The sequence below is a fragment of the Trematomus bernacchii genome, unplaced genomic scaffold, assembly GCF_902827165.1.
Source record: "Trematomus bernacchii unplaced genomic scaffold, fTreBer1.1, whole genome shotgun sequence".
Taxonomy (NCBI): Eukaryota; Metazoa; Chordata; class Actinopteri; order Perciformes; family Nototheniidae; genus Trematomus; species Trematomus bernacchii.
In genome coordinates, this window is record NW_022987739.1 from 22,171,927 (window position 1) to 22,197,107 (window position 25,181).

The 25,181-nt window shown below is 39.7% G+C and overlaps 1 protein-coding gene across 2 annotated transcripts; it reads right to left on the reverse strand.

The window, feature by feature from the left end:
* Nucleotides 1-274: 274 nt before the first annotated feature.
* mylk4b (myosin light chain kinase family, member 4b) lies at nucleotides 275-24,925 on the reverse strand. 2 transcript variants are annotated; one of them, XM_034146431.1, is made up of 13 exons: nucleotides 24,600-24,925; nucleotides 8,989-9,064; nucleotides 7,793-8,177; nucleotides 7,095-7,318; nucleotides 5,972-6,077; nucleotides 4,664-4,757; nucleotides 3,878-3,987; nucleotides 3,637-3,778; nucleotides 3,256-3,326; nucleotides 3,043-3,171; nucleotides 2,715-2,946; nucleotides 1,609-1,657; nucleotides 275-1,499 (listed from the first exon to the last, which is right to left on the reverse strand). In XM_034146431.1, the coding sequence occupies exons 1-13, from the start codon at nucleotides 24,735-24,737 to the stop codon at nucleotides 1,489-1,491; spliced, it is 1,767 nt and encodes a 588-aa protein (XP_034002322.1). In that variant the 5' UTR covers nucleotides 24,738-24,925; the 3' UTR covers nucleotides 275-1,488. The 2 variants fall into 2 exon arrangements, with proteins under 2 accessions (XP_034002322.1, XP_034002321.1); XM_034146430.1 differs by lacking the exon at nucleotides 24,600-24,925 and adding an exon at nucleotides 11,350-12,020.
* Between the last annotated feature and the right edge of the window lie 256 nt (nucleotides 24,926-25,181).

Sequence of the window (25,181 nt, forward strand, 5' to 3'; positions counted from 1 at the left end):
CCTCCATTTTTTCACCCTCTGTCTCAAACCAGAGATGTCCCACCCCTTAGCCTATCAGTGCTATATGTGTTGAAGCACTAGCCAATAGAAGCGCAAGTGTTATGTAGTGACGTTACAGAAGTAAACAAAGGAGTATAATGGAGGCGTTTCAGGCATATTTTTCATATATGACTCAGTACAATTACAATGCAAGTGTCACACAATTTCAATATTCACATTTTATTTCCAAAGAAATTAACTTTCACAAACACTTCAAATGTTTTCTGGTGTGCTTTATTTGTTTGCTTATTTATATTCTACATTTAATAATCTCATTATTACACAAGAAAACTTGAAAAAGGTATCATAAATTCAAATAAACAAAATCACAAAGCTTTTCAGTTTCTACTTGGAGCAACCGACAACTGAGTGAACAACATTAATCCAACTTCCCATGTATTAGAAATAAAAGGACAATAAAATACAGACTGGTGTCCTCTCTGTTGTTGGCTGTCCGTCAAGCTGAAGTGTGCATTTACACATTCAGAGCATACATGTGCAGAACTACGTGAAATCCTGTTTTTCTTCCCTGTAAATAAATCCCATCTTGAAAAGAAAAGCTTTGCACCTCAAGTACAGTCTGGCGTTTGAACCAGTAAATAAATGAACATAAAAATCCACTTCAGTCATAAACACGAATCATTCATAGGTAGTATTCTGTTGTCTGTTGTGCCTTCATGGAAGGTGAGAGGGCTACTCCAAACTGCCCAAGCAAAGGCAAGCTAGTGGCATGAACGCATAAAGAAAGCAATCAAGTCTACAGTGAAAATGTACCAGAAATGCAGTCTGAATATGGCTCCAAACCGAATTCAGTCATTGAGATGTCTTCACTTTCCAGGGAAATGAGAGGATGCAGTGTTGTGATATATACATAATAAATTAACGTGGTGTGACTTCAACTTCAACCAAGTTCTACCTCTACCTTATGTTCAAGAAATAAACACATTTCAATAAGACTTGTAAATGAAAAGAAAAAGAAAAAAATCTGTATTCACAAAAATATATTAAAGCATTCAGTCTATATTTTATTTAAAAATGTTTGCTAAACCTTGAAGAAGTAGGCCAAAAGGTGCAAAGCATGCAACAAACCAGTACATTGTCAGAGAGAGAACAACTTGTTTGATGCTAAGTTACTTTTCTTCAGTGTTTCTTCACCTTTTCCAACTGCAGTGGATGTGGAAGAAGTGACAGTTGTTCAGGACTTTTGTGTATAATATGATGGATTCACCATTGCAATATGGGTCGTTCTACACACCACCGAGTCAGTCTGAAGGTTGGTGCTCTACAGGACAGTAAGCATGGGCCTCACACTATTCAGATCAGAGCTAACGAAGCTAAACTAAGCTAAGCTGACAGGAGGATGTGAGAGTAGTTATCCAGTAGCCATACAGGTACAGCAGCATTGGTCCAGTGTTGAGCTCCAGGGCTCTACAAGGCATGCTGAAGGCCTCACAGTGTTTCTGGGAGGGAAATGGAGAAAATAAATGTAGGTTTGAAGATTATAGTAGCCAGAATGTAAAAAGAAAACGTTATTTACAGTACAAGCTATTAGGAATGTATTAATCTCACCTGTCTGGTTCTCTGGAGAAGGGGCGTGTGTGGAGTGGCACTTGTTTTTCTGCAATGAAAGAGGATCCTATGAATTAGTGCATTGCATAAAATACCTGTATGAAAACTTGTTTGTGTTCATTTTACAAACTGTCACTGTGATCTGCCAAGCGCCTGTCTCTTTTTACATTACATTACATTTCATTTAGCCAACGCTTCAATCCAACCCCTGGTTAGTACATGAATGTATGTGCACAAGCACTGTCAAATATAATTTTTCATATTATTTCCCTTTTAAAGGGGCCCTATATTATTATTATTATGTTTTTGTGCATGTAAATGGTCTGCAAAGGCTAAAATCCCAAAGTACCCTCCAGAAGGAGTTTCTTTTCCACACACTCCCCCCTGCCTGAAACGCCTCCATTGGACTCCTTTGTTTACTTCTGTAACAGTGACATCTCTGCGTAACACTCTATTGGCTAGCACTCCAACATATTGTATGTGATAGTCTAAGGGGCGGAAAATCTCTAATTGGTTGACCAATCACAACAGAGCTGACAAATTAACCCATCAGAGCAGTCTCGGCTCTGGTTGCAGACAGAGGGTGAAAAGAGGTGCTGCACATTAAAGCATAGAAACATGTCATAGTAGAGGCTAAAATTACAAATATGATCCTGAAAATGAACATAACAGGGCCCCGTTAAATAAAATGTCAGAGTTATCCTAGTGGCTTTAGGGTTTAGGAGTCAGGCATCACACCATTTTTACACCGTAAGTTTGTATATGTTTTGACAATAAACATTTAAATTGGATCAATGTCACTATCCCTTACTTTATTAATTTCCTGACCTACTGACTAAAGTGTCCCTCACAATAATATCAAACAAATTCAAATGTATAAGGTGTACATTTTAAAGAAGCAAATGTTTGTGCCTATCATATTGAATCTCATAATTATTTGTGGCTTTACAGTTCAGACTTCACGACTGCTTTAAATTTAGATACAGCTTAAACAAGCATTGTGCCACCTAAGAATTAACCCGAAGAGGAGAAACAAGAGCTTTGATTGGACAAATATATTTGTTTGTGCATTCAGGCGGTGCTAAATACTCAGCGTGGTTCATTACCTTCTGATCTAGTCGATAGTGCAGACTTCTGTCTGACAGCCAGGGGTGTCTGAGGGACTCCGCTGCGCTCATCCTCCAGCTCTTGCTCTTCACCAGCAGAAGTGTGATGAAGTCTTTTGCTTCGTCGGAGATGTCCTTGAACTCCTCCTCCTCAAAGTTCCACTGACAGGCCAGGATGTTGTTCAGCGTCTCGTTGTCATCGTCTCCCAGAAACGGAGACAGCCCACTGAGCCTGGAACAAGAGGAAAGAGATCAGGGATGCTACTCTGTTCCTTTAAATCTATACGTGCAAATATACATCTATGTGAATGAGCATCCCATAACTCACAGCATGTACATAATGACGCCCAGGCTCCACATGTCTGTGGGGAATGAGACAAACTCATAGTTGATGACTTCAGGAGCTAAAAACTCAGGTGTTCCAAAGTTGACCCTCAGCTTCTCTCTGGGTTTATACCTGTCAGAGAAACACAAGCAGACATATAAGAGTCTGAGAGAATCAATAACATTTGAACTACGGTATACATAATGATGATTTTACCTCCTGGCCAGGCCAAAGTCAATGATTTTAATCTTGTTAGTAGCTCTGCTGACACAAAGAATGTTTTCTGGCTGAAAAGTAACAAAAAAGAAGGATTATAAAAACAGAATATAAAACAAATACAATTGTTTAAATTTGATACTGCTTTTCAGACAAATCCTTCCCTATGTGGATTATAACTCCAAAAGAAATAGTGCTTTAAGCATCTTCAACTTAAATTAACTAAAAAGTGAGAAAGAGACTCAAACCAACAGATTATAAGCTATGGAATACAATATTTGACTTGTGTTTGGATTGGAAAAAAGTAAACATCAATATGACAGCAACATAAGATATTTCTTAATGAGAGAATTTAAGATTCTAATTTGAAGCAGGGTTTACCTTGAGGTCAAGATGCAGGATGTACATCTTGTGCATGTACTGCAGGCCTTCACAGATCTGGCGTATGAACAGCACCGTGTCCAGCTCTGTCAGGTTGTAGTTCTCATCGATGATGCGGTCAAACAGTTCCCCTCCCTCCACACTGCGGCACAAAGAGAAGCGCAGACACATTACAGCAAGGAAGATCTTGGAAAACATATGAGGGTACATACTGAGTACCGACATAGGAACCCTGACTTACTATTCCATCACCAGGATGATGTCATGGCGCGACTCGAAGGCGGCGTACAGCTGGATGAGGTTGGGGTGGTTCAGCTGGTTCATCACCTGGATCTCATTCCTCACCACGTCCTGAGAGACAGACAGACAGAAGACTCAGTCATCAGAATCTCAGACTGTTATACTGGCAAAATGTATCGAAGTTCATTAACGGCAAATGTCTGCAAGTCAAGATTCTAAGGTTGCATGTAAGAGGAAGTTGTTTGCTCTGTCAAAAATATGACAGACCTGTAATGTAATATATCATTGTGTAAGCAATTTATTAAGCAAAGACTTATTGCAGCTGCTTTACAGAAAATGCTTTCCATTAAAAAGCGAATAAAAATGTCACATGTTTGTAAATGTGGCACCTAGCCAGTAAAGCGTATTTGATGAAGATAATGTACAACATGCATAATCCATTCAACTGTTTGGTTGTACCCATGTAGTTTAATGCACTTATTGTCTATTTGGGTAAAAGGATCAGCAAAATAAATGTAAAACAGATACTGTAAAACGTGCATATCTTATTTTGTATTGTAACCATTTTTTTTAAACTGTTTTGCAGAGGTTGCTTTTATATATTTACATGCACCAACAAAACAACAAAACATTCTTTGTATGTGACAACCTACAAAAGGAACAAAGAGGCTGACAAATTCTCATGTCCACACACTCTGGGTTTTTGAGCTGAATCTATTTTTAAAATGTAATCCTTTATGATCCTTAGCAATGATACGTATTTAGCTTGAATTGCTTATTACTGCACCTTTTCTTTCTGGCTCCTGGCTTTAATGATCTTGGCAGCCAACATCAGATTGGACGAGTTTTCTATGCACTTGTGGACTTGCCCAAAACGTCCCCTGATAGAGAAACACAGAGAGGGGTCAAATACATAAATACAAGATACAGAGTATGAGAAGATAAATCATTATAAATTATCCTAGCCTAGGTCCAAAAACAAGATATTTGGGATTTCTAAAACATCACTTAATCTGGTGCTGATAAAATCAACATCAACAGAAACAACTGTTTAAATGTTGTGTTTGTAACTGTTGGGAAAATACTGAATGTACTCTTTCTATATCAGAGTAGCACATGATAACCAACTGTAGCTGTGTACGTGCAAGTTGGTACGTAACAGGATGTATGATTACCTAGAAAAGCATCAGGACACACTGTTTTAGGCATATGATATGTGACAACGATTAACATGATGATTAGAGATAGACATATGACTGTCATGTTTATTGTTTACGCAGGCCTTAGCTAATCTGAACTAAGCAAAGAATACTGCTTTGGACCGGTATTCTGCATCTTGTGACTGTAACACTCTCTTGTGTATAAGCATGTGAAGGACACTGTTCGGGGAACTAGTTGTACCATATGTACCGTATGTGATGATTACTTCCATTCTTGCAAGGATAAATAAATTCATGTATCCTGATATTGGAACTAAAGCCAGTGACGAATGAGATTTTTCTAACAGTAATTATTTAGTTATTTATCATTATCAAATTCAAATTTTATTGCTAGTTTCAGCATCTCATGCAGAACAATTTAAGTTTTATATAATTGTAAATTTGTCTATTTTGGACTGTTGGTGGAGGGAGGGGGGGGGGGGGGGGGGGGGGGGAAAGTTTGTGCTCTTGGAATTAGTTTTTTTAATTCGTTTTTTCCAAAAAAGAATCGACTAATTCTAGAAGCTACTCAGATAAATTGACATTATAAAATGATATGTAATTATCATACTGGCTTCTTCACCCATACAGTAATTAGGGCTATGTACTGTGCCAATATGTCAGTAATGTGAAAAATGTTCTCGCGTGCTGAGGGCTAATCTCTATCTTGAGAGGCAGGATTTAGCACTAGTCTATACATCAGAGGGGCCCGCTTTTTCGCAAGTGCCCCCTCATGTAATTCCCTTTGGGAGTGGCAATAAAAAGGTTTCTAAAATAAAAAAACTATTAGGGCGTCCCCTCTCCCAGGCTGTGAGGTCCTGTGTTATTTCATTAGAGGGGGCGCTGTAACCGAGCGATATGAAAACAAACTCTTGAGGGTATCTGGTGGTACTCACCCTCCCAGGACCTCGTCTCTGTTGATGGTGTAATAGGAGGATATCTGGTGGGGTTTGGGAGTCACAATGCGATGGTCGAAAGGTGCTTGCGGTGGAGGGCTTACGTCTGGAGAAACGATAAAGAAATTAAGATTAAATAAATAATAGAACTTGCTTTGCTGAAAACAGAGTCTGAGGTAAGAGGGCCCAGAAACAAAGTGGATCAAAATAGCAGCATGCCAATGTCTCATTATCTGCTCTGCCAGCTGTGCCGGCTCACATGTTAGTGACGCTCAAACAGCCATGGTGTTATGACACTGGATCTGCTTCAAAGTCTGAAGCACGAAAAGTTAAATGTCACCAACTAACAACCAAACTGGATCTACATGGAGAGCCTGCAGCACATGAATATGGCACAAATCCATTTTAAACAGTACCAAAAGCAGGGAATACTAAGGTTGCTATTGCATTGCATTCTTTTTCAGGGTATTTTTTAAGTTTTTGTCTTGATTAAGAAAGACTAGAACATTAGGAGAGACAGGGGATGACATGCAGTAAAGTACAATTAAAGGGGCCCTTTTAGGTACATTTTCAGGTTTCATATTTGTATTATTTGAGACATGTTTCCATGATTTAATGTTCAAAAACTCTTTATTTTTCACATACTACCTGTCCTGCAGCACCTCTTTTCACCCTCTGTCTGAAACCAGAGCCCAGTCTGCGCAGATTGGTTAGCTGGACAGCTATGTTGTGATTGGTCAACCAATTAGAGATGAACCACCCCTTAGCCTATCACGTACAATGTGTTGGAGCGCTAGCCAATAGAAGCACGAGTGTTACGTAGTGATGTCATTATGTTATGAAAGAAAACAAGGGAGTGTAATTGAGGCGTTTGTGTCGTGAACTTTGTGATTTAAGACTTTGCAAAACATTTACATACACAAATACCTATAAACCCAGTACAGGGCAGGGAAACCCATAAAAGCATAACGGGCCCCTTTGTTTAAAAGTTATTTTTCTTATTATGGGAAATAAATCATATATCACACATTATCAAAAGTAGCTAAACCCCCATATTCTAAAGTATTCTCTTATTTTCTTGGATTATTTTGCAGTCATGCATTGTATAAACACAATGTCTCACCAAGAAGAAATTCCTTCTCTGCTGACTCTCCCTCCTCCCCCTCCTCTTCCACCTCAGTTTTTACTTCTTCAGATTTGGAGGCTTGAGCCGCTCCTTCCTCTGCCACCTCAGCATTTTTCCCTTCCTCATCTTCCACTCTGCTTTTTTTGAGGTCGTCCTTCACCAGGTCTTCTTCAGTGACACGACGTTTGCTGCAAGTGGCCACATCGCTGACCTCCTCAGAGCTACACATGAAGAAACTGTTTCAATTTTGATTCTCCCACCCTCCCACACCCAAATGATTTACTCTAACGTTACTCCTTTGACATGTATACATTCAAATAATAACGACATATAATTAACACAATATTGACAGATCTTGTCCTGTGACTTAAATTAAATCATAACTAATAATGACTAACTAAACTAACTAATAATCATAACGATCATCAGATCAAGGGGCGTTGGTGAACTCTAGTTCGAAACCCGCCTCGGCCCCCACTGCGTCAGGCCGTTGTGTCCTTGGGCAAGACACTTCACCCGAATTTGCTCCTGTGGGTAATGTCCACAGTAATGACTCTTACATGTCTAATACTGTATGTGTAATGTGTAATTGTAAAAGCGCTTTGAGCACCTGCAAAAGCACTCTAATTAAAAATGTGATGCATTATTATTATTATTCATTATAACTCTGAAATTGTATTGTCTAGTAAAAATACCTTTCCTGTGGTGAGAGAGGGGCTTTATCCAATGTTGATGACTCTTCTGCCTCTCCTATATGCTTTTTATTCCCATCATCCTCCACAGTCTGTTCTGGACTAATATCTTCTACTTTTTCCTCCACTTCATCTGATTCTGAGTCCTGGAAGAGATCCCCCCCCTCCTCTTTCCAGTGTGTGCCCTTCTTCCTGTCCTCTGACTCGGCCTCAGCGGTGAATTGTCCGTTCAGGATCAGCTCTGCCGACTCCTGTCTTTTCCCTCCACTTCCTCCCCCCTCCCCCCTCTGGTTGTCGGCCTCTGCTTTTCCATGGGAATGCTCAGTGTTCTGCCTGTTGAGCTTTTCCAACTGTTCCTGCAGCACCGGCTCATTGAAGGAGGACGTTTCTTTGTGGGAATAAACAAACCAAATAACATTTTTTACAAATGTCTTAAATGCTGTGACATTGAAACTTCCAAACTGTTTTCAAAGCAAAAATACACAACACTTGAATTTATCAAGTTGACTTATAATGCACACTAGTATATATTATATTTTATATATTTTTAAGCTTGCTAGTGGCTTGATAAATGGTCAATTAAAAATGCCAAACTCGGTTCCTAGGTTATTCAGAAAAAGCATCACCATTGCATACCTTGTCCACTAGAAGGTGATTTTCACATAGTGTGCCACCATTTTGGTAAAAGTAAATACATCATCTACTCTAAGAAATATATTTATCAAGAGTGTTGGTTTAAGTGAATGCATCAGCCATCTGCATATCAATTATTCAGCCCATGTTACCTTGAATTCTTTAAAAATGGTTTTATTCCTCCCAGGCCTCTCCGAGGAACAAAGAATCAAAAGACTATATTGAAACATTTGTTTACAACTTGCAAACAATCAGTTAAATCCAGGTTAAATGTGTCCTGTTGTGCTTCATTCCATCAAAAAACATGTTTACATTTTGGTTCTTCCTTCAACTTGGTCGCAAGCCAGAAAAATAATGTTTTTGGGTGAAGTATTTCTTTAAAACATGTGTTTTTGTAAAAGAAAAACATAAATCATCATATTTTAAAACACCAAAATATCAATGTTAGCCTTCAAAATACAATATATGTTGAGCTAGTCCATATATTTCAGCTGATAGTGGACAAAAGCACGTCTCAATATAAACTCAGGTGATTTGAGGTGCAGTTATTTCCTGTTTGAGGCTACCTGATGGGTCGGCAGGTCTCCTCTTCTTCTGGGCCTTCGAACCCTTCAGGCTCAGTTTGGCTTTTTCCTTGTCATCCTTTGGTAAAAGGGAGAAACAAAGATTAAAGGTAGGGTAGGTAAGTTTGAGAAACCGGCTTGAGATACACTTTTTGTTATATTCCATGGAATGCTCTTAACATCCCGATAGCAATGAATATCTTAAGTGCTTTGACAAAAAATCCATAAAAAATTTCATCTGTGGAAGCCGTAATACTGTAAAAAGCACGACCAATCATTTTAGCCGGCCCGGCTAAAATAACTGGATGGCCTACCTGCCTGTCAGCCTTCCATCTGTGCACAAACTTATCTCGTGCCCTCATTGGTCATGTGCGCGTTCGTGTGTGTTGGAGGAGGGGCTCTATAAGGAAGTGGCAGATTTTCTCCGGTTGTGTATTTTCAAATTCTAGCGATCTCGAGCCGGTTTAAACCCTGGCGTGTGCTATGCAGCATTTCTTATTTACATGTCAAAGATTCCGAGTTTGATTCCTGAAGGGAACAGCGTGGTCATATACGTGTTTATATTAGCATAGTAAGCACAAAGTGTTTCTCCCTGTTGCTACAGTTGCCCCTGTAACTCAGGTGTAATGTGTTGTGGCACAGAGGCCTCCTCCAGGACAAAGAAGAAAGGTCACATGTATCGCATACTGTACAACACTGGGATATATTTCATTCACTTTCCCACACAAAGAGTGCTTAATAAACAAATGCACTATTAATACACATTTATGTTCAATCAGGAACACTTTACAGAATGTCGTTCAGATGATCCATGCTATGGTTTCTCTTTTATTAATATGTCTTACTGTTTAATAAATCATGCTTAACCACAAACTAACTCCTAAAAACAACCTCTGAAGTGGCACAATTATGGAAGAATATATGTAATTTAAACAGTGGTGGAACAAGTACTCAGAACGTTCACTTGAGTAAAAGCAGCAATACTTAATTATAGAATGAAGTACAAAAAGTAAAAATACAAAATAATTGGGATTAAAATATACTTATAGTACCAAAAGTGAAAGTACTGGCCCATTTCAGAATCATACATATTAAAAAAATACTGGATTATGATTTTGATGCACGTCTTCATCACAGCAGTTAGAATCGGAGTTCAGTTGAATAAGTTCATAAACTGCTGCTCAATATCTTAACCTATAATTACTTTCTATATGTTTATTTATTTGTTGATTTATATTTTGTATTAGCTAAAAATATAAAACTGTAAAAATACTGTCAAATTAATGTACTGCAGGAAAAAGTACAATATTGGCTTTCAAAGTTTAGTTAGTAGCATACAATGAAAAAAGGTGAAGTACAAGTACCCTACAAATTAAGTAAATGAACTCTCTTACATTCTACCACTGCAGAAATCATACAAATATTTGTTTGAAGACAGGGTAGTAAAAGCTGTGCAACACTGCTTGGCACAATATTAATATTACAAAGATTTAATAAAAGTAAAAACATTATGTACTGCAGACCGAAGGTAAACTGAGCCTGTGCAGCTGCAGTCAAACACACTGCTGATAAAGACATGGATAAGATAACCAGTCTGGATCTAATCATTTACACCCCAGAAGCAAATGACAATCACTCAACGAAGAAAAAATACTTTACATTACAGAGGACAACATGTCGAATTACTGCAGAGCTAATAATAGATACAAAGAGCAATATCATGAGGTATAGAGAATGAGAAGCAGCTTTAAATGCATGGAAGGAATACAGAAAACGGTTAAAAGATAGGTAGTACAAACTCAGACACTTTAACTATGCTGCTATGGAGAATCATTTTCATTAGTGTAGATATACTTTACTGTAATATATTCATCTTCATCCGTTTCTTAGTGACTCTTATTTTGTATATATTGACTGCTGTGCCTTTATATTTTTATGTTTTATTGATGCCTCTTAATGTGGGAATTTGTATATATGTGTCTATGTTTGATTATATAGGTATTTTTTAGATATTTTAACTTGTATTCCTCTGGATTGTGAGAAACAGATCTCCCTGTCTGTGTCTCAAACACAGAAGATTGACAATGAAGTTGACTTTGACTTTTAGAGCCAGCTATTTATTATGTGACTGTGAACGGGTCACATATTCCATCAAGAGGATTTGCAACCTTTTGGACAGCACATAATGCGTCCGACGCCATGACCGCAATGCAATTAGACCTCTCACTATGTTGCCTGTCTTGACACAACACACAGTAATAGAAGCACAATTAGAACAATGCAATGCCACAAAGTGATTGAGATGATGGAAAATAATTTGACTTTGAGGCAGGAAAACCTCACTTCTAATGTTAAATCTCTCACCTTCTTCATCGCCTTCTTCCCAGGCTGTTTAAACAGCAGCTCCACCAGCCTGGAGCTCTTCACAACCTCCCCAATGTAGCTGATCACCTGCTGGGTGCCCTCCACCAGCCTCTCCACCCCATCCAGCCTGCGTCCCTGACTGTCCATCCGCTCGCTGGCCCTCTCCATGGCCTCGCACAGCTCTCGGCAGGCCGCCTCCACCCCAGATTCACGTCTCTCCCCGCGGCCATCCCCACGCATCGAGGCCAGATCCTGACCCATGCCCCTGACGTCTTGGGACAAGCCGTCCAGCCGGGTCAGGACGGTCTGCTGCATGTTGAGCAAGCGCTCCATCTGAGAGCTCAAAGAGTCCATTCTGCTCTCCACACAGCGCAAGGCGGCATCCTGAGGCGAGGAAGGTGGTGATGGAGACGCTTGGGCCTTGTCTGATCCATTGAGTGAGAGCTTCCTTCCACCAGGCTTCTGAGCGTGAAGTGGATTCCGATCGTAGACTTTGGCCAAAGAGTTGACAAGGCTGGAGCTCATGACTGAACAGTAGATCTCCTCACAAGCAGAAAATGGTTTCACTCAGTCCATTCACTGTCACGCAGGTTCGGTGGAAACGACGGCAAAAAACATATTAACAGCTAAGGAACACCAACAGAAGAGCCGAGGGGAACAGAGATCTCTCCCCTCAACACTGTGAGTTGAGTTGAGTTTTAAGAATAGCAAATGACTGTCCTCCAAATTAAAGCGCAGCCCCCCGTGGACGTCAGGGAGTGAGTGGCCAGTGATAAGAGCTGAGGGCTCTGGTGTGCAGTTGGGGATTGATGAGGGTTAAGGGGAGATGCTGGAGGGGAAAGCTATGTGACATTTGAGACACTTAAAAAGCCCTTCAGTCAGGTGACAGAATTCGAAGAATCCGGGACTGAAATATGACGCCGTAAAAAGTAAGACAAACAAATAAAACCTACAGCCAATAAAGACAGAGAAGAAGAACATCCCAACTCTGATTGTGGATAAAGAACTCGTACACTATTTTCAGTAGATGTAAACGTCCGTTGATACAGTATATGGCGTAAAACGAGGATTTTTGTTTTCAGATTCTGTATTTGGGTTATATGATTTTCACATTGTTCTATTATAGGAAGTTGGGATGACAGGTGCTAGCGTGTGCAAGGTGCCAAAAACGTTATTAACCACTTGGACCTCTGGTACGGACGCAAGCATTGTGTGTATTTTTGAACCTCGTCAAATACCACACACTTCTCACAACTGATTTGTTCATGTCTCAGCAGAACTTTACATAAACGCCACAAATTCCCAAGGTCAAGACTTTCTGAAAAAAATTAATCAATAAAAGCTATTTAAGAAAACATAATGCATTAATTCTATCCAAAATGTTATCATGCAAAATATTTTTTTGTGAAAAGAAAAAAAATGGCTCTATGAATCTGAAACTAAATACTCTCACATCAAACATTTCAAAAATAAAAGTTGCAAAAAAGGTATAGGTATGTTTTTTTAGTCCGCAAGAGCCTGCTGTTCCCAAAATAGATCCACTGTCCGTGCAAAGTGAGGGACAAGACAACAGAAGAAAACAGGAAACAGGTGATCCCCCTGACACCTTAGAACTGTTTATACAGTGGAGAAGGGTATTGTGGGACAGGAAACCAACTGCACGTGTTGTTGCTGAGTATTAAAAAGGGTTAAACTGACACAGATACACATGGAAACGGAAGTTCATATTCACGAATGACTGACGCTTATTGAGACGTGTCTGAGTGCGCACATTGACCTCAAACTGTGACACGGCACAGTACAGTGATATCTGGAGTGGGCAGGGTGACAAAGCGCCGGCGCCTATATACTGGCCTCCATCTGTCAGCACCGGAAAAACCTGACCTATAGCCTGTCCCCTGCACTGTTCCCAGTACAGACAGCTCCTCAGCTGCCAGGTCCAACACTCGTATCCCCACTGCCTATTTACCAGCTAAGGTGAGAAGGAAAGAGGACAACTGCAGAGAGTACAGTACATTCTGTGGAAATATACTGAATAAAAAAAGGAGATCACTGATTCCTAAGAGTTTTACATTAACTTAGCATTTCAAAATGCATACAACTTTGTTTGTCTGAGCTTGACATACAGCACTGCAACTCTTAGATATCCAAGAATTTAAAAGGGCCACCCCACCTAGATTTGGCGTAAAACAAAGCATTAAACGGAACAGGGACATGTCTTGACAAAAATCAGTAAACAGTTAATAGCCTTTATCTAGGACTGTATAAAATATGCACAGTCACCCATAGGTTTCTGAACAACCAAGTTGAATCTGTTGGTGGTCACTAAACCTTTCAATAATAGGGCTCCATCAACAAAGAGTCAGTGGGATTTTTCCATTGGATTTTGGATTATAGCACCTCATACCACCACCTTTATTATTGTAGTAAATGCCATTGCCATAAGTATAAAGCTAACGTTACATCTTCACATCAACACCGCTAAACTAAAGAAGGCTTAATGTCACTGCAGTCTCTTGTTAGCAACTGTGTTTTTTTTCACACATAGACATTCACAGGTGGGGTATTTACTGACGTATTTTATGTAGAAAAAAACGTTAACCACTCTAGAATATGAGCTATCTACTGAAATGAGCATGCTAGGGTGCTAGCTAGCCACTGCCCATCCTGTCTTATTCCACGTTAACCTAGAAAGGTGATCGTTGGTAACTGTAGCTTCAGCTGCCTTCAGCCCAACACGAAAGGACTGAGAAGTAGAGCTGCTCCGGGGGGACAAAGAACTGTACCCTGTTGGACAATCTCTGAAATCCAAAGTCATAAAAGGTTACATGGTAAAATGAGAGCCATCGTGGTATAGAAGCACTGTTTAGGAATGAGAATGACGCAGCCTCGCCCTCTCACTACATATAAAGTTACTCAGCAGGAAGACACAGACAATACATAAAGCTTATTCTAGTGCAGACTGACCAGTAATCCAATATCACTCCAGTGCAATGACCCGAACAACATGAATGCAACAAGCTTTAGCCAATAGTGCAATAATAGACTGTGAATCAGGCTAATGGCTTCTGTTGTGGTGAAAGTGGTACTGTAGGCTAAGTTCAGTACAGGAAAATACAGTAAAGTTACTCCTTAAAGTACACATTTTTCAAAGAGTTGCAATGTATTTCCATATTTGAGACTTTCTTTACTGCACTTAGTAACATACAAGCTTTCCAGAAATAGAGTTGGCTTCCATTATGTCACTACATCGATTCCAACAAAAGTATCATACAATGACAGGCAGTCTATTAAAGTCTTCAATCATTTATATTCACTCATACAGTATGGTTACTGTGGCCTAAATGTGATTCATTGCATGGGATTGTAAACTTTAAATACCTTAAAGGGATAGTTCAAATGTCTAGTATAGTTGTTCACAGAAACCAGGCAATGTACTGTAGGCCTACAAAACATATTTACATGTACGATATATTTAGAATAGTTTCACCTTGCAGTCTTTTATAATGTGGAACTGAAGCCGTCATATCTATTCTCTCACCAAAGCCACCAGACACCATTAAAAAAAACAGTTATTTTTGTCTGGGGGCTTTGGCGAGAGCATCAATATCCTCTTTAGCTTGCCGTCGCAGAGATAGTAGTCTGAATAGCTGTCTCGCATCAAAGTAAAACCGTAAAACATTGTCAAAATATTGCAAACATTCAAACATATATTGTGTGTATTTGGAGGGCATTTTTGTATGCGACTTAAATATGTTTTGCATGCCTACTGCCATCTACAGTAGATAGTAGACTGGCTATGAATAAGTACTTCATACCGGACCACTTCAAAACATCTTAACTATCTTTTAGAGGCTCATGAGCTGAACCTGCAAGCCTTCCTTAAATAAGACAGACTACTAGCTGAGCCTGGTCATAAACTAGAAATGTAGGGCCACCTGACCATAGCTCAGTGACGGCTCTCTGATCTGTGGCATGTTCGAGGGCCCTAGTCCAACTCTGGGGTCCCTGAATCATCCAGGGTTTCCCCTTCAAATGGCATCCCTGACCACAAAGGCTTCACCATACCATCGAGATGACTCGCCCCACACACTGAGACCAAAAATAATTGCATTGAAATGGTCCCCGACAACTTGTTAAGCCTATAGTTCTCCAAGTTCACCCCCAGCGGGTTTCACTGAACGGGATAGCAAAAGGAGGGAGCACTTTCGACATCTATAAGGCATAATGTGCTACAATCTGCCGATATCAATGTTTGATCATAGTTTAATACACTCATATATATTTGTAATGCTTTGCAACAATAATAAAAACACATTAAACATTATAATGCCTTTTAAGGTCAAGTGTCACACTACTTTTTTTTCCACTTTAATTTAAGCAAACATTGATAACTTCTAACCATCTTGTGATGTATTCTATCTTTCTTTACATCTGAAATCATTATTTCACTTGAACACACAATGACCACTTAGTCTCACAAGATAAAGCCTTACAACAGTGATTATATTAGACTATGACTGTACAAAAGCATACAAAAGAACAATTACACTAATGGATATTAATAAAGGCAACCAGATCAGTTGCAACACACCGATGTGCGATTACAAATATACACTTGTGAAATCTGAATAAATATTCAAACCAAAAATCCACATTTTAATAAATGTTCTAAATATTCACCCTGATATATTCGGTATCTTTGGATACCAAAATGACCAGCTTGACATGCAATGCGCTTGATGGAATCATTAGGATATTTTGCAGGGTTGAGGTCATTTCAAAATTCTCTTTTTACAGTGCATAATTTCTCGGTGCTTGAGGATGGATGTCTGGCGTGTACATGGCAATGGAAAGAAGGCTACACATTATCTCTGTGGCTCCACCTGCTGCTTTTCTATCTGACAAACCTACTTGTGTCACCACTGGCTGATGACAGTCTGTACTTTCACAGTTCAGCTGCTGTGATAACATGCGTCCAGGTCTGTGTTATGACCTCGGACAGACACTAAGAAATTCCTTTCATGGAAAAGAGGCTCTGTATAACGTCAGCAAAGTGTGTGTGTGTATATAAATATACATGCGTTTGGGCTGGGGATGGCATTTTGGCCCTGTAAATATGTTACATAACCAACACAAGTATGCGCCCAGACTTTTAAATACACACTTCCCTCGGTTATTGTAAGTTCACTGCTGGACATCAGTGTTATGTAACAACAACAAGATGACTGGGAGTGACGGGCTTTTGAAAGAGGATTCAGGATAAATTGTGACTTCTGCCCTTTCGGAATGATCAATCCCACCACCCGCAAACTCACACATAAACACATACATACAAAATCAGCAGGGCTTAGTGGAGAATTTCAGTAGAGGATCTTGTATCCTCGTCTTGCTCTCAGTGTCACAGCGTCTGCTCAAATTAGTGGTGTAGACTTGAATAATGATTCAAACAAATATCTAAAATGTTACTTCAATTAAGTAAACAGGCCAACAAATGATGGGAATGGGAAATCTAAAAACATAACGATTTCAAAAATGTGGTGGTTATTCGGAGTTCAACTAAACACTTATTGAGAGGAAAATGAAAACATAAACATATTCCATATTATAACGTTTATTATTTGGCGCTTTAACTTCAGGATATGTCACATCTTACTGTGCCACCATTTAGTGTTAGAAAGTCCACCAAAACTAAGAAAAGACACATGTTAAAATGTGTACATTAACGCATAAATAACATATCAATTAATCAAAAAGAAATAATGTTTCTAAATAAATGTATTTCCTTAGTTATTCATAATCTGTGAACATTGTTGGAGCAACTAAATGTATTTTGGAATAAATATCCTTACAGGTAGCTGGCAGGTAGCAGGCAGGAAGCTGTAAACTGGAGTCTGAAATAAGCTGCTACATCTGTATATCGAACAGCACTGTATTGTTATACTGCTCAGATTAATATAACTTTGACAACAATAATGCAAACATTTTGATCCTATTGCAAAAATATCTGGTGTTTTTTGCAAACATTTTAACAGCAATGTTCAGAGTATGATTGAAGGAAATTAGCATGCAAGACCAACAGCAGGCTTTACAGTGTTGCGATTATAAAGAAAGGGCACTTCTATCTTGCTACCACTGGGTGGGAGAAGAGGTCTTCTCTTCTATCCACAGAACCTGCTGAGCTCTACCTGGGAATTTAAAAGCAATAGGTGATATTTTGGTTTTAGGGTCACGCCCAACTGTTCCCTGGTTGCCTTGAACCCCGACCTAATCCCCTCAACACAGATGTATTCACACAAATCCAACCAATGTTTGCCATAAGATCTACTGTGCATAGTGACAGACCATAAACACCCCCAGTTGCTAATGGCGCTTTTCCACTGCAGGACCTAGCACGGCTTAGTACGGTATGGTTAGGCCTTGGTAGGCCAGGCTCACTTTATGCTGCTTTTCCATTACAGTTTAGTTACTGGGGTAGTAACTATAGTAACGCAGTGTAGGCGGGGCGATCGGCTGTTCGGCGGGCGGAGCGACGCTGCATAAAACTGCCTGCCGTCTTGTCTGCAGACTTGTCAAAGCATTAATTCATGGTTTTTACTAACCGGTATCAGTATGTAGTTACTTCGGCATCATTTTGAAAACGTGTATTACAATTAAATCACGGTAAAATATGTTCATTTTGTTGTAGTTGTAGGCAGCCCCCTCTTGCCAGCTATTCTCTCTGACCAATCAGCAGTCGAGAGTGTTTACGTCACTAGTTTAGCATATTCAGCCCGGTTGTTGGCCCGGTAAGCACCTTGATTTTGGAGGGCCAGAAAAAAGGTGAAAAAGTAGCCCTGAGCCGGAACTACCCCTGGAAAAGCAAAAAAAGAGGGCCGGGCTTAAACCGTGCTATGTGCTGCAGTGGAAAAGCGCCATTAATGTCAGTCCTCAAAAGGTGGAGTCAGCAATTCTAGAGAAAGATTGTTGATCACGACCCAAGAAATATTGATACTTGAATATTGAGATTTAGGTTTTGTGATACTGAATGGATTATGGATCTTTCTACATGTTTTAATTTACTTAAAGGGGACCTATCATGCAAAATGCACTTTTGTACGTCTTTTATACATAAATATGTGTCCCCGGTGTTCCAGGGAACTCACCAAGTGTCAGAAAACACAACCCTCTCTATTTTCCTCCATACCCAAATCTCTAAAAAAGGGGCTGCAACGGATCTGATCAAAACTGATCCAGATTTGAACACTGTCCTGACGTCAGGACGGTGGCGCTACGGCTATTGGGCCAACTCTCCACCTATCAGGGGAATGTGGGGTTGGGCCACGGCCGGCCATTGCCGCTCGAAAGCGCTGGAGACGCTGTAGTACATATGCCAGGCCTGTAAGTGGCGCTATAGTCTGCCACAAAAGCAACGAAGAAGACTTCCCGCGCATGGTTACCATGGTTACACTTCTGTTTATTCTCCGCTGTGGCTTTTTTTCTTCCTCCCCGAGGCAAGCGTTTGCTCCCGCTGCTCTAATTCAATGCAATCCCTCCCCGTCGAGGCAAGCACTGTAATTCTCTCCGGTTAGTCCACCAGCAGATGACAAACACCCACCTCTCCGCCTCTTCCAAGGAACGAGGGGACCGTGCGGCAGAGTTTCAGTTAGGTTTTCTTTCGCCGGTCAAGATGTCCGTTAAAGTTTAAATCTTCCGGAGAAAATTTGAAAAGTGCCGGTCAAAGGTCTTCTTTGTTATTTATTGAGCTTTAAAACAAATGAATAACGACTCTATATAATAAAACACGGAGGACGGAGATCTATTTTTCTCCCCCTCTTCTGACTTGATCAGAGCACGGCTCCCCTCTCCTGCAGGGGGGCATGGTCAGCTGCAGCTCACAGAATCAGCCCCCTGCAAAAACAGGGCTGGAGAACAGCACATAGAGCGAAATGAGGCATGGCTAAAATGCATGATCTGTTTGGTATTTTGAAAACAGAAACGCTCACACACAGACACACAGAAGCAGTGGTGGCTCCAGAGTATTTTTGTCGAGTAATCCAGTAGGGCTAACCCATACAGTGGTGGGGCTCAAGTCAGTATTTGCAATGTAATTACATACACGCTATATCGCCCCCCTTGACAGTGAAACACCATGCGTGAGGTTTAGATTATTTCCCTGTCTCAATCAAAATTGAACTTTATGAAATAAAAAGGCACATTTGTCTTGTAGTAAATAAAAAGGGTGACCTGGAGCCAATCCAGATTTTTTGAAATACTAACATAAAATACACATTCTGGTACACTCTTGAGAAGAAAATAAATACATCTATTACTACACAACATATTTAAAAACATTATGCAATTTTGTGTTTTGTTACTTTGTTCTGAAAGCTGAACCTGCTGCTCCTCACAGAGAGAAGAGGGAAGAGGCTGTGTGAATTGTGAACCTTACATTGTGGATAAGGGTGGATAGCCCCCATTGTTCTGTGTGTCAAAATGAAAGACAGCCCACACACCTATCAATCATCAAACCGTGGGGTCTTATTTCATTACGTGTTGATTTCTATCAACACGTAATGAAACACACCAAGGGCACCTTTTTTTCTCTCAGGTGCCCTTGGTGTCTTGGCTGTTGGACTTTTTCTGAAGATTACTTCACCAGTGGCGAATGTCTTCACTTCACCAGGCTAAGTATTTTCTGGTACAGTAGTTCTAACATTTTTATTCCACCGACATTTTTGGCTAAATTGTATTTAAATTGTTGCTGCACCAATTTCACTGATATGCTGCCAAGCTAACTTAGCTGTTCTTGTCTGTCGAATTTCATTAGCAGAGCCTGTCATCACTTTGATAATTGAAAAAGTTCATTTATCACAATTTTTGTTTGTTATTATTTAATATTATATTACTGGGTCAGCTTGTAAACCACTTTCACACTGCCATTTCCTCACTGATTAAATACCTTTAGTTTTCTCCCTAAATCGAAATATTTAGGAATCATCAAAACTATGTTCCTGTCTGAGGAACAGCCTTGCCAGCCTTGCCTTGTCGTTTTCATATAGTAAAAGCTTTGCATTGTGGTATGTTTTTTAGTGATGTAAAACAGCACTGCTCATATGATGATTGCTGCTTTGCTTTCGCACAAACATTATTCATTTGATGTGGAGTGCATAAACCTATCTACAGTATGCGTCTCAAAATGCACCTTTTCTACCTGTCCACCAATTTCCTCTGACTTTTCCTCTTGTCCCAGTCACCTCATATCACTCCCATATGCACATCCTTTAATAACCCCTTTCCCTCCAGTCCCTTACCCAATCACCTGTTTAATCTCTCCTCATCAGCCATGCAGAAATGTAACCGGCCCTAATTTAATTTTACTCAACCAGTGTACTACTGACACATTTAGGATTAAAGGAAGACTGGAGGCAGTTAAGCAGTCTTGATCTCAACCGCAAAATAATTATAATTGTCAATGATGAAAATTATGTTAACCCTAAACTCTTTCTGTTGATTAACTTCTGCAGCTCACCTCAGAAAATAAGACTAAAAGCACTTTCTCTTGTGTGTACTGAAAGTGTGTGTTGTTTTTATTTGTGTGTGTTAGGCCCGACCACCATGTATCAGCACTGTGCTGGTAATGAGTTATGCAAACGTCTGAAAGTGGACACCACCCGAGAGGCCAGAGGAGTCCCGGCGAAAAAAACACATTCCCCTGGAGTCCCCATAGCAAGAAGACCCACAGGAGGAAACATGGAGCCTCTCGAGCTCAGGATCCAAGTCAAATGTAGGTTCTGGTCAACTTGGTCCCTAAAAAAAAAAGAATTGCAGACCCCGATTTTTAAATGTACCCAAAGTACATATAGTCTACTTACTGATTAATGTGAAATACAGTACCGGTAATCCCCTCTTAAACTAAATCACTTATTCGGTTTATAATAAAGAGAACATTAACATTATTAAATTCAACAATTTGAAATGGAGCTTTAATTAATTAATTATTAGTAAAGGATATATTCAGGAGTAATTTTATCATACATCAGTATGTAATAAATAAATAAAGGTTAATAAATGTATATAGATGTAAATAAATGTGACTTAGTTTTGAGTATATTTAAATAAGTAAAAACATGAGATACCAATAGGAATCATTTTGAAAATATTTTTTCCATTGCACATATATAACCAAACAATCTGCTTTGTATGTGTTACCTTATGCCTATAATAAAAACCACTGGGAAACCAGGACATTCCAGTTTTTCTGTATTTAATCAAAATGGACATTTTGATGTTGACTCCTCACTTAAAGGTAAGTTTGAGAAACCGGCTCGAGATCGCTAGAATTTGAAAATACACAACCGGAGAAAATCTGCCACTTCCTTACAGAGCCCCTCCTCCAACACACACGAACGCGCACATGACCAATGAGGGCACGAGATAAGTTTGTGCACAGATGGAAGGCTGACAGGCAGGTAGGCCATCCAGTTATTTTAGCCGGGCCGGCTAAAATGATTGGTCGTACTTTTTACAGTACTACGGCTTCCACAGATGACATTTTTTGTCAAAGCACTTAAGATATTCATTGCTATCGGGATGTTAAGAGCATTCCATGGAATATAACAAAAAGTGTATCTCGAGCCGGTTTCTCAAACGTACCTACCCCACCTTTAATATCCTACCCAAACATCTAGTTTATCAAGAAATTACTTCAAATTAAGGAGTAGAGATAGTGTTTTTATAAAATCTTATGTCGATTGGAGTACAAAGATAATACAAATACACACATTACGTCATAAATGACCTTCTATTGTCGTTTTAAATCTTCTATAAATCAAATGAAACTATTGCTGGCTCTGTTAGTGTGCTAATTTGGTCTGAGCTATGTGAGTGTGAGAAACAGAGGCAGCCCTTGTCACATTAGTCATGCTCACGCGAATTAGCACGAGCTACAGAATACTTTGTACAAGTCTCACACAAATACATTTATTTGTATACTGTAGGTCCCTGGTCTAAGAGATGCATACAATTGACCTTCCTCTCTTGATGTTGAAGTTATACGTTTTAAGGTCAAAAGTTTAACACATTTACTATCCACATAATTATAATAGTTGAACCTATAAAAAGACACAACACTACAATTAGATTACTGTATTTTGGGCAAAAATAAAACAAAAATGTTTAACAGTTTATCCTGTAGCTTATTATTTTATATTTATAATTGTCTACCTGGAATTATTAGATTGTTTTGTTAAAATTGTGAGAAGATACAGATCAGGAGAAGATAATCCAGTATTGTTTGGTCAATGTAGCATCACAGGAGTCATGTGGCGCAAATGATTTGATTGTATACTGTTATTGTACTTTAACAGCCATAAAGTGAGAGTAAAAACTCAGTTTAATATAATGAGAAATGTTCTGTTGCATGAATACAAACAACAGAGCATAATAACAATTAGCTGCCAAATGTCTGCAAAAAGTCACAGGTATGTGGGCCTTTTCTCTCTGGTTAACATTTTACACTTTTGATTTTCTCAGGATACTGCATGCTGGCTTTTTACGTGTAAACCTGAAGTTGAAGAAGAAAATCCTACCTGTTCAACTGAAGATGCTCTCACTTGTTTACAGGTTAGTGGAGCCTTGGCATGAATGAAACATGTGCATAATTGGGTTATGTGAGTCCCTCACAAATATCTAAATTCTAGAGGATTTACCTGTACAAAAAGCAAACTTTACTTTGAATCCTCTCACATCAGCCTGAATTATTATTTATCACATTGTATTCAATTTAAGACCTTAAGGTCATGATACAGTGAGTTATAAATCCAGCCGTAATGAGCCCACTGTCAGCCAAGACAAGAAAACTGAGACTAATAAAAATATTAAGCTGACACTGACAGGCTTTAACAACTCTCACGCTATCTCAATTACGTCTACCCCCTGCTGGATTATTATAACCTAATAAACTGGATCATACTGAACATGGTATGTGCAGCGTAGAGGGCACAGGCCGCCTGTTAAGACGTCACTGCTGGTGACAAGTATGTTTGACACATGTGAGATGTTTTCCATTGACAGTCTCGTGCTCACACACTGGCTACAGAGGGATCCTTCACTTGCCAAAAACTGTTGTTGTTGCATTGTGTGGTCAAAGCAAGTTGTTCAGTTCACTCTAGCAGTTCAGCCCAACAGCAGAAAATAATACAGATATCTAAGCTCATTAGTTTTACTGTTGGTATACAGTAAACTCCTAGTAAACAGAAAATATAACTCAGTAATGAGCTACATGATCCAGTTCTGAAACATGTTAACAACACCAGTAACACAACTCCTCTTCCCAGAGTGAAACCAGAAACTAGGCCCCCCATAAAGTACCGGAATTGCTGTGCTAAGATATTTCAGGATCTTTCTAGAAAGTATGATAATATGGCCACCTGCATTCAAAGTGTCCAGCTACTGCTCTGCTTAACAAGCCGAAGCTCTGCCAGGAAGTATAGAGATCCAAATGTAGCCAACAAAGGTTTTCACTGTGTCATTGCTTAGAAAGAAGTCAGATTGCGCAGGAATCTTCCAATGCTTCCAATACTCGAAATCTGTCCATTTAATTTTAAAAGGCAATTCTTCCTGCTATATATCTAAAAAAATGATACAATAAATGGATTAAAAGATGTACAATGCCTTATCAGAAAATGTTGACATGATTGTGTCCAAGGTGCTTATGTTTCAGATCTAAATGCAAGTTTGTTTTTTTCCAATATTTTAATGTTTTGCAGCAAATAATGTTTAAATATGTGCATCCATTGATGTTATCTAAAGAATTTAAGAACAAAATCTTGTCACCTGTTCCTTGGTCTATGGCCTAACTTTATACCCAATTCAATTTGTTACAGCTTGTTAAAACATTACTGCTATCTTAATGACTAACAAACAGTAAAACATTACCCTCTGGTAAAAAGGCAACAAACAATACCGACTTTAGCCAAACCTGTCAAAGAAACAAGAAAAGAAAATCTAGTTTGGCATCAAGGCAGCTTCAGTACGGGTGATAACGTGATAACATCCATTAGATCATTTCCGGTTCATGCAGGCCTGCAGCATGTTGGGCTCAGCCTTAATCCTCAACATGACAGCTGAGTACAATAAAAACAAACGTGTTGATGTCTTTTTTTACAACTGTCCTGCTATTCACTCAGATTGAATGAACTTCTGGCATGTTCCCAATTTCACCTGTTGAACTGTAGCACAGGTGCACACCCCCCCTCAGGCTGTATTACCTGTACGTCTGCAGACTGGGTTTTCCTCCCCCTCTTCTTGGTGGAGAATATTTTCCACAGGCGTCCCCACAGGAAAGTAGCAACCAGACAAACACTCCCTAATATCCAAACATCTTTATCCCTGAATAAGTTCTCCATGATCGAAGCCTTCCGCTTCCTGTCCCGGGCCAAGGGTCTTATCTCAGCCTCTCGGCCTCCTGTGGCGAAGGGGTCTCAGATGGTGGGCAATGAGTTGTTGACATGTGGCGACACATTGATTATGAAATAGTTGCGCTCCTGCAGCTGAATGATCAGTCTCTTGCTCACCACAGACTCGGACAAGAACAGACTTCACCCGCCACCCCGGCTTCCTCCCTGCCTCCCACCAGCAGGACCTAAAAGGAGAGAACATGCTGTCTCCTAGACAAGAACGGGACAGGTGGTGTTGGGTTCAGGGTGTCGTTGCTGTACGCAGAATCAGATGCCTCCCGCTGCTGCTGGCATGTGGGTGAGACCCCTGTGGTATCCTTTAACCTCGGACACAGCACTTCATGCGTGCGTACTCCTAAGTATAAGTGTCAGGCAGACGATTTGTTTCTCTGT

Excerpts from the sequence above, each read along its gene's own strand:
- mylk4b (XM_034146430.1), bottom strand. The coding sequence starts at position 11,874 with ATGAGCTCCAGCCTTGTCAACTCTTTGGCCAAAGTCTACGATCGGAAT. Across the intron at positions 3,172-3,255 it reads GACTTTGGCCTGGCCAGGAG|GTATAAACCCAGAGAGAAGC; the intron begins GTAAAATCATCA and ends TTTCTCTGACAG. Across the intron at positions 2,947-3,042 it reads GGCGTCATTATGTACATGCT|GCTCAGTGGGCTGTCTCCGT; the intron begins GTGAGTTATGGG and ends CTCTTGTTCCAG.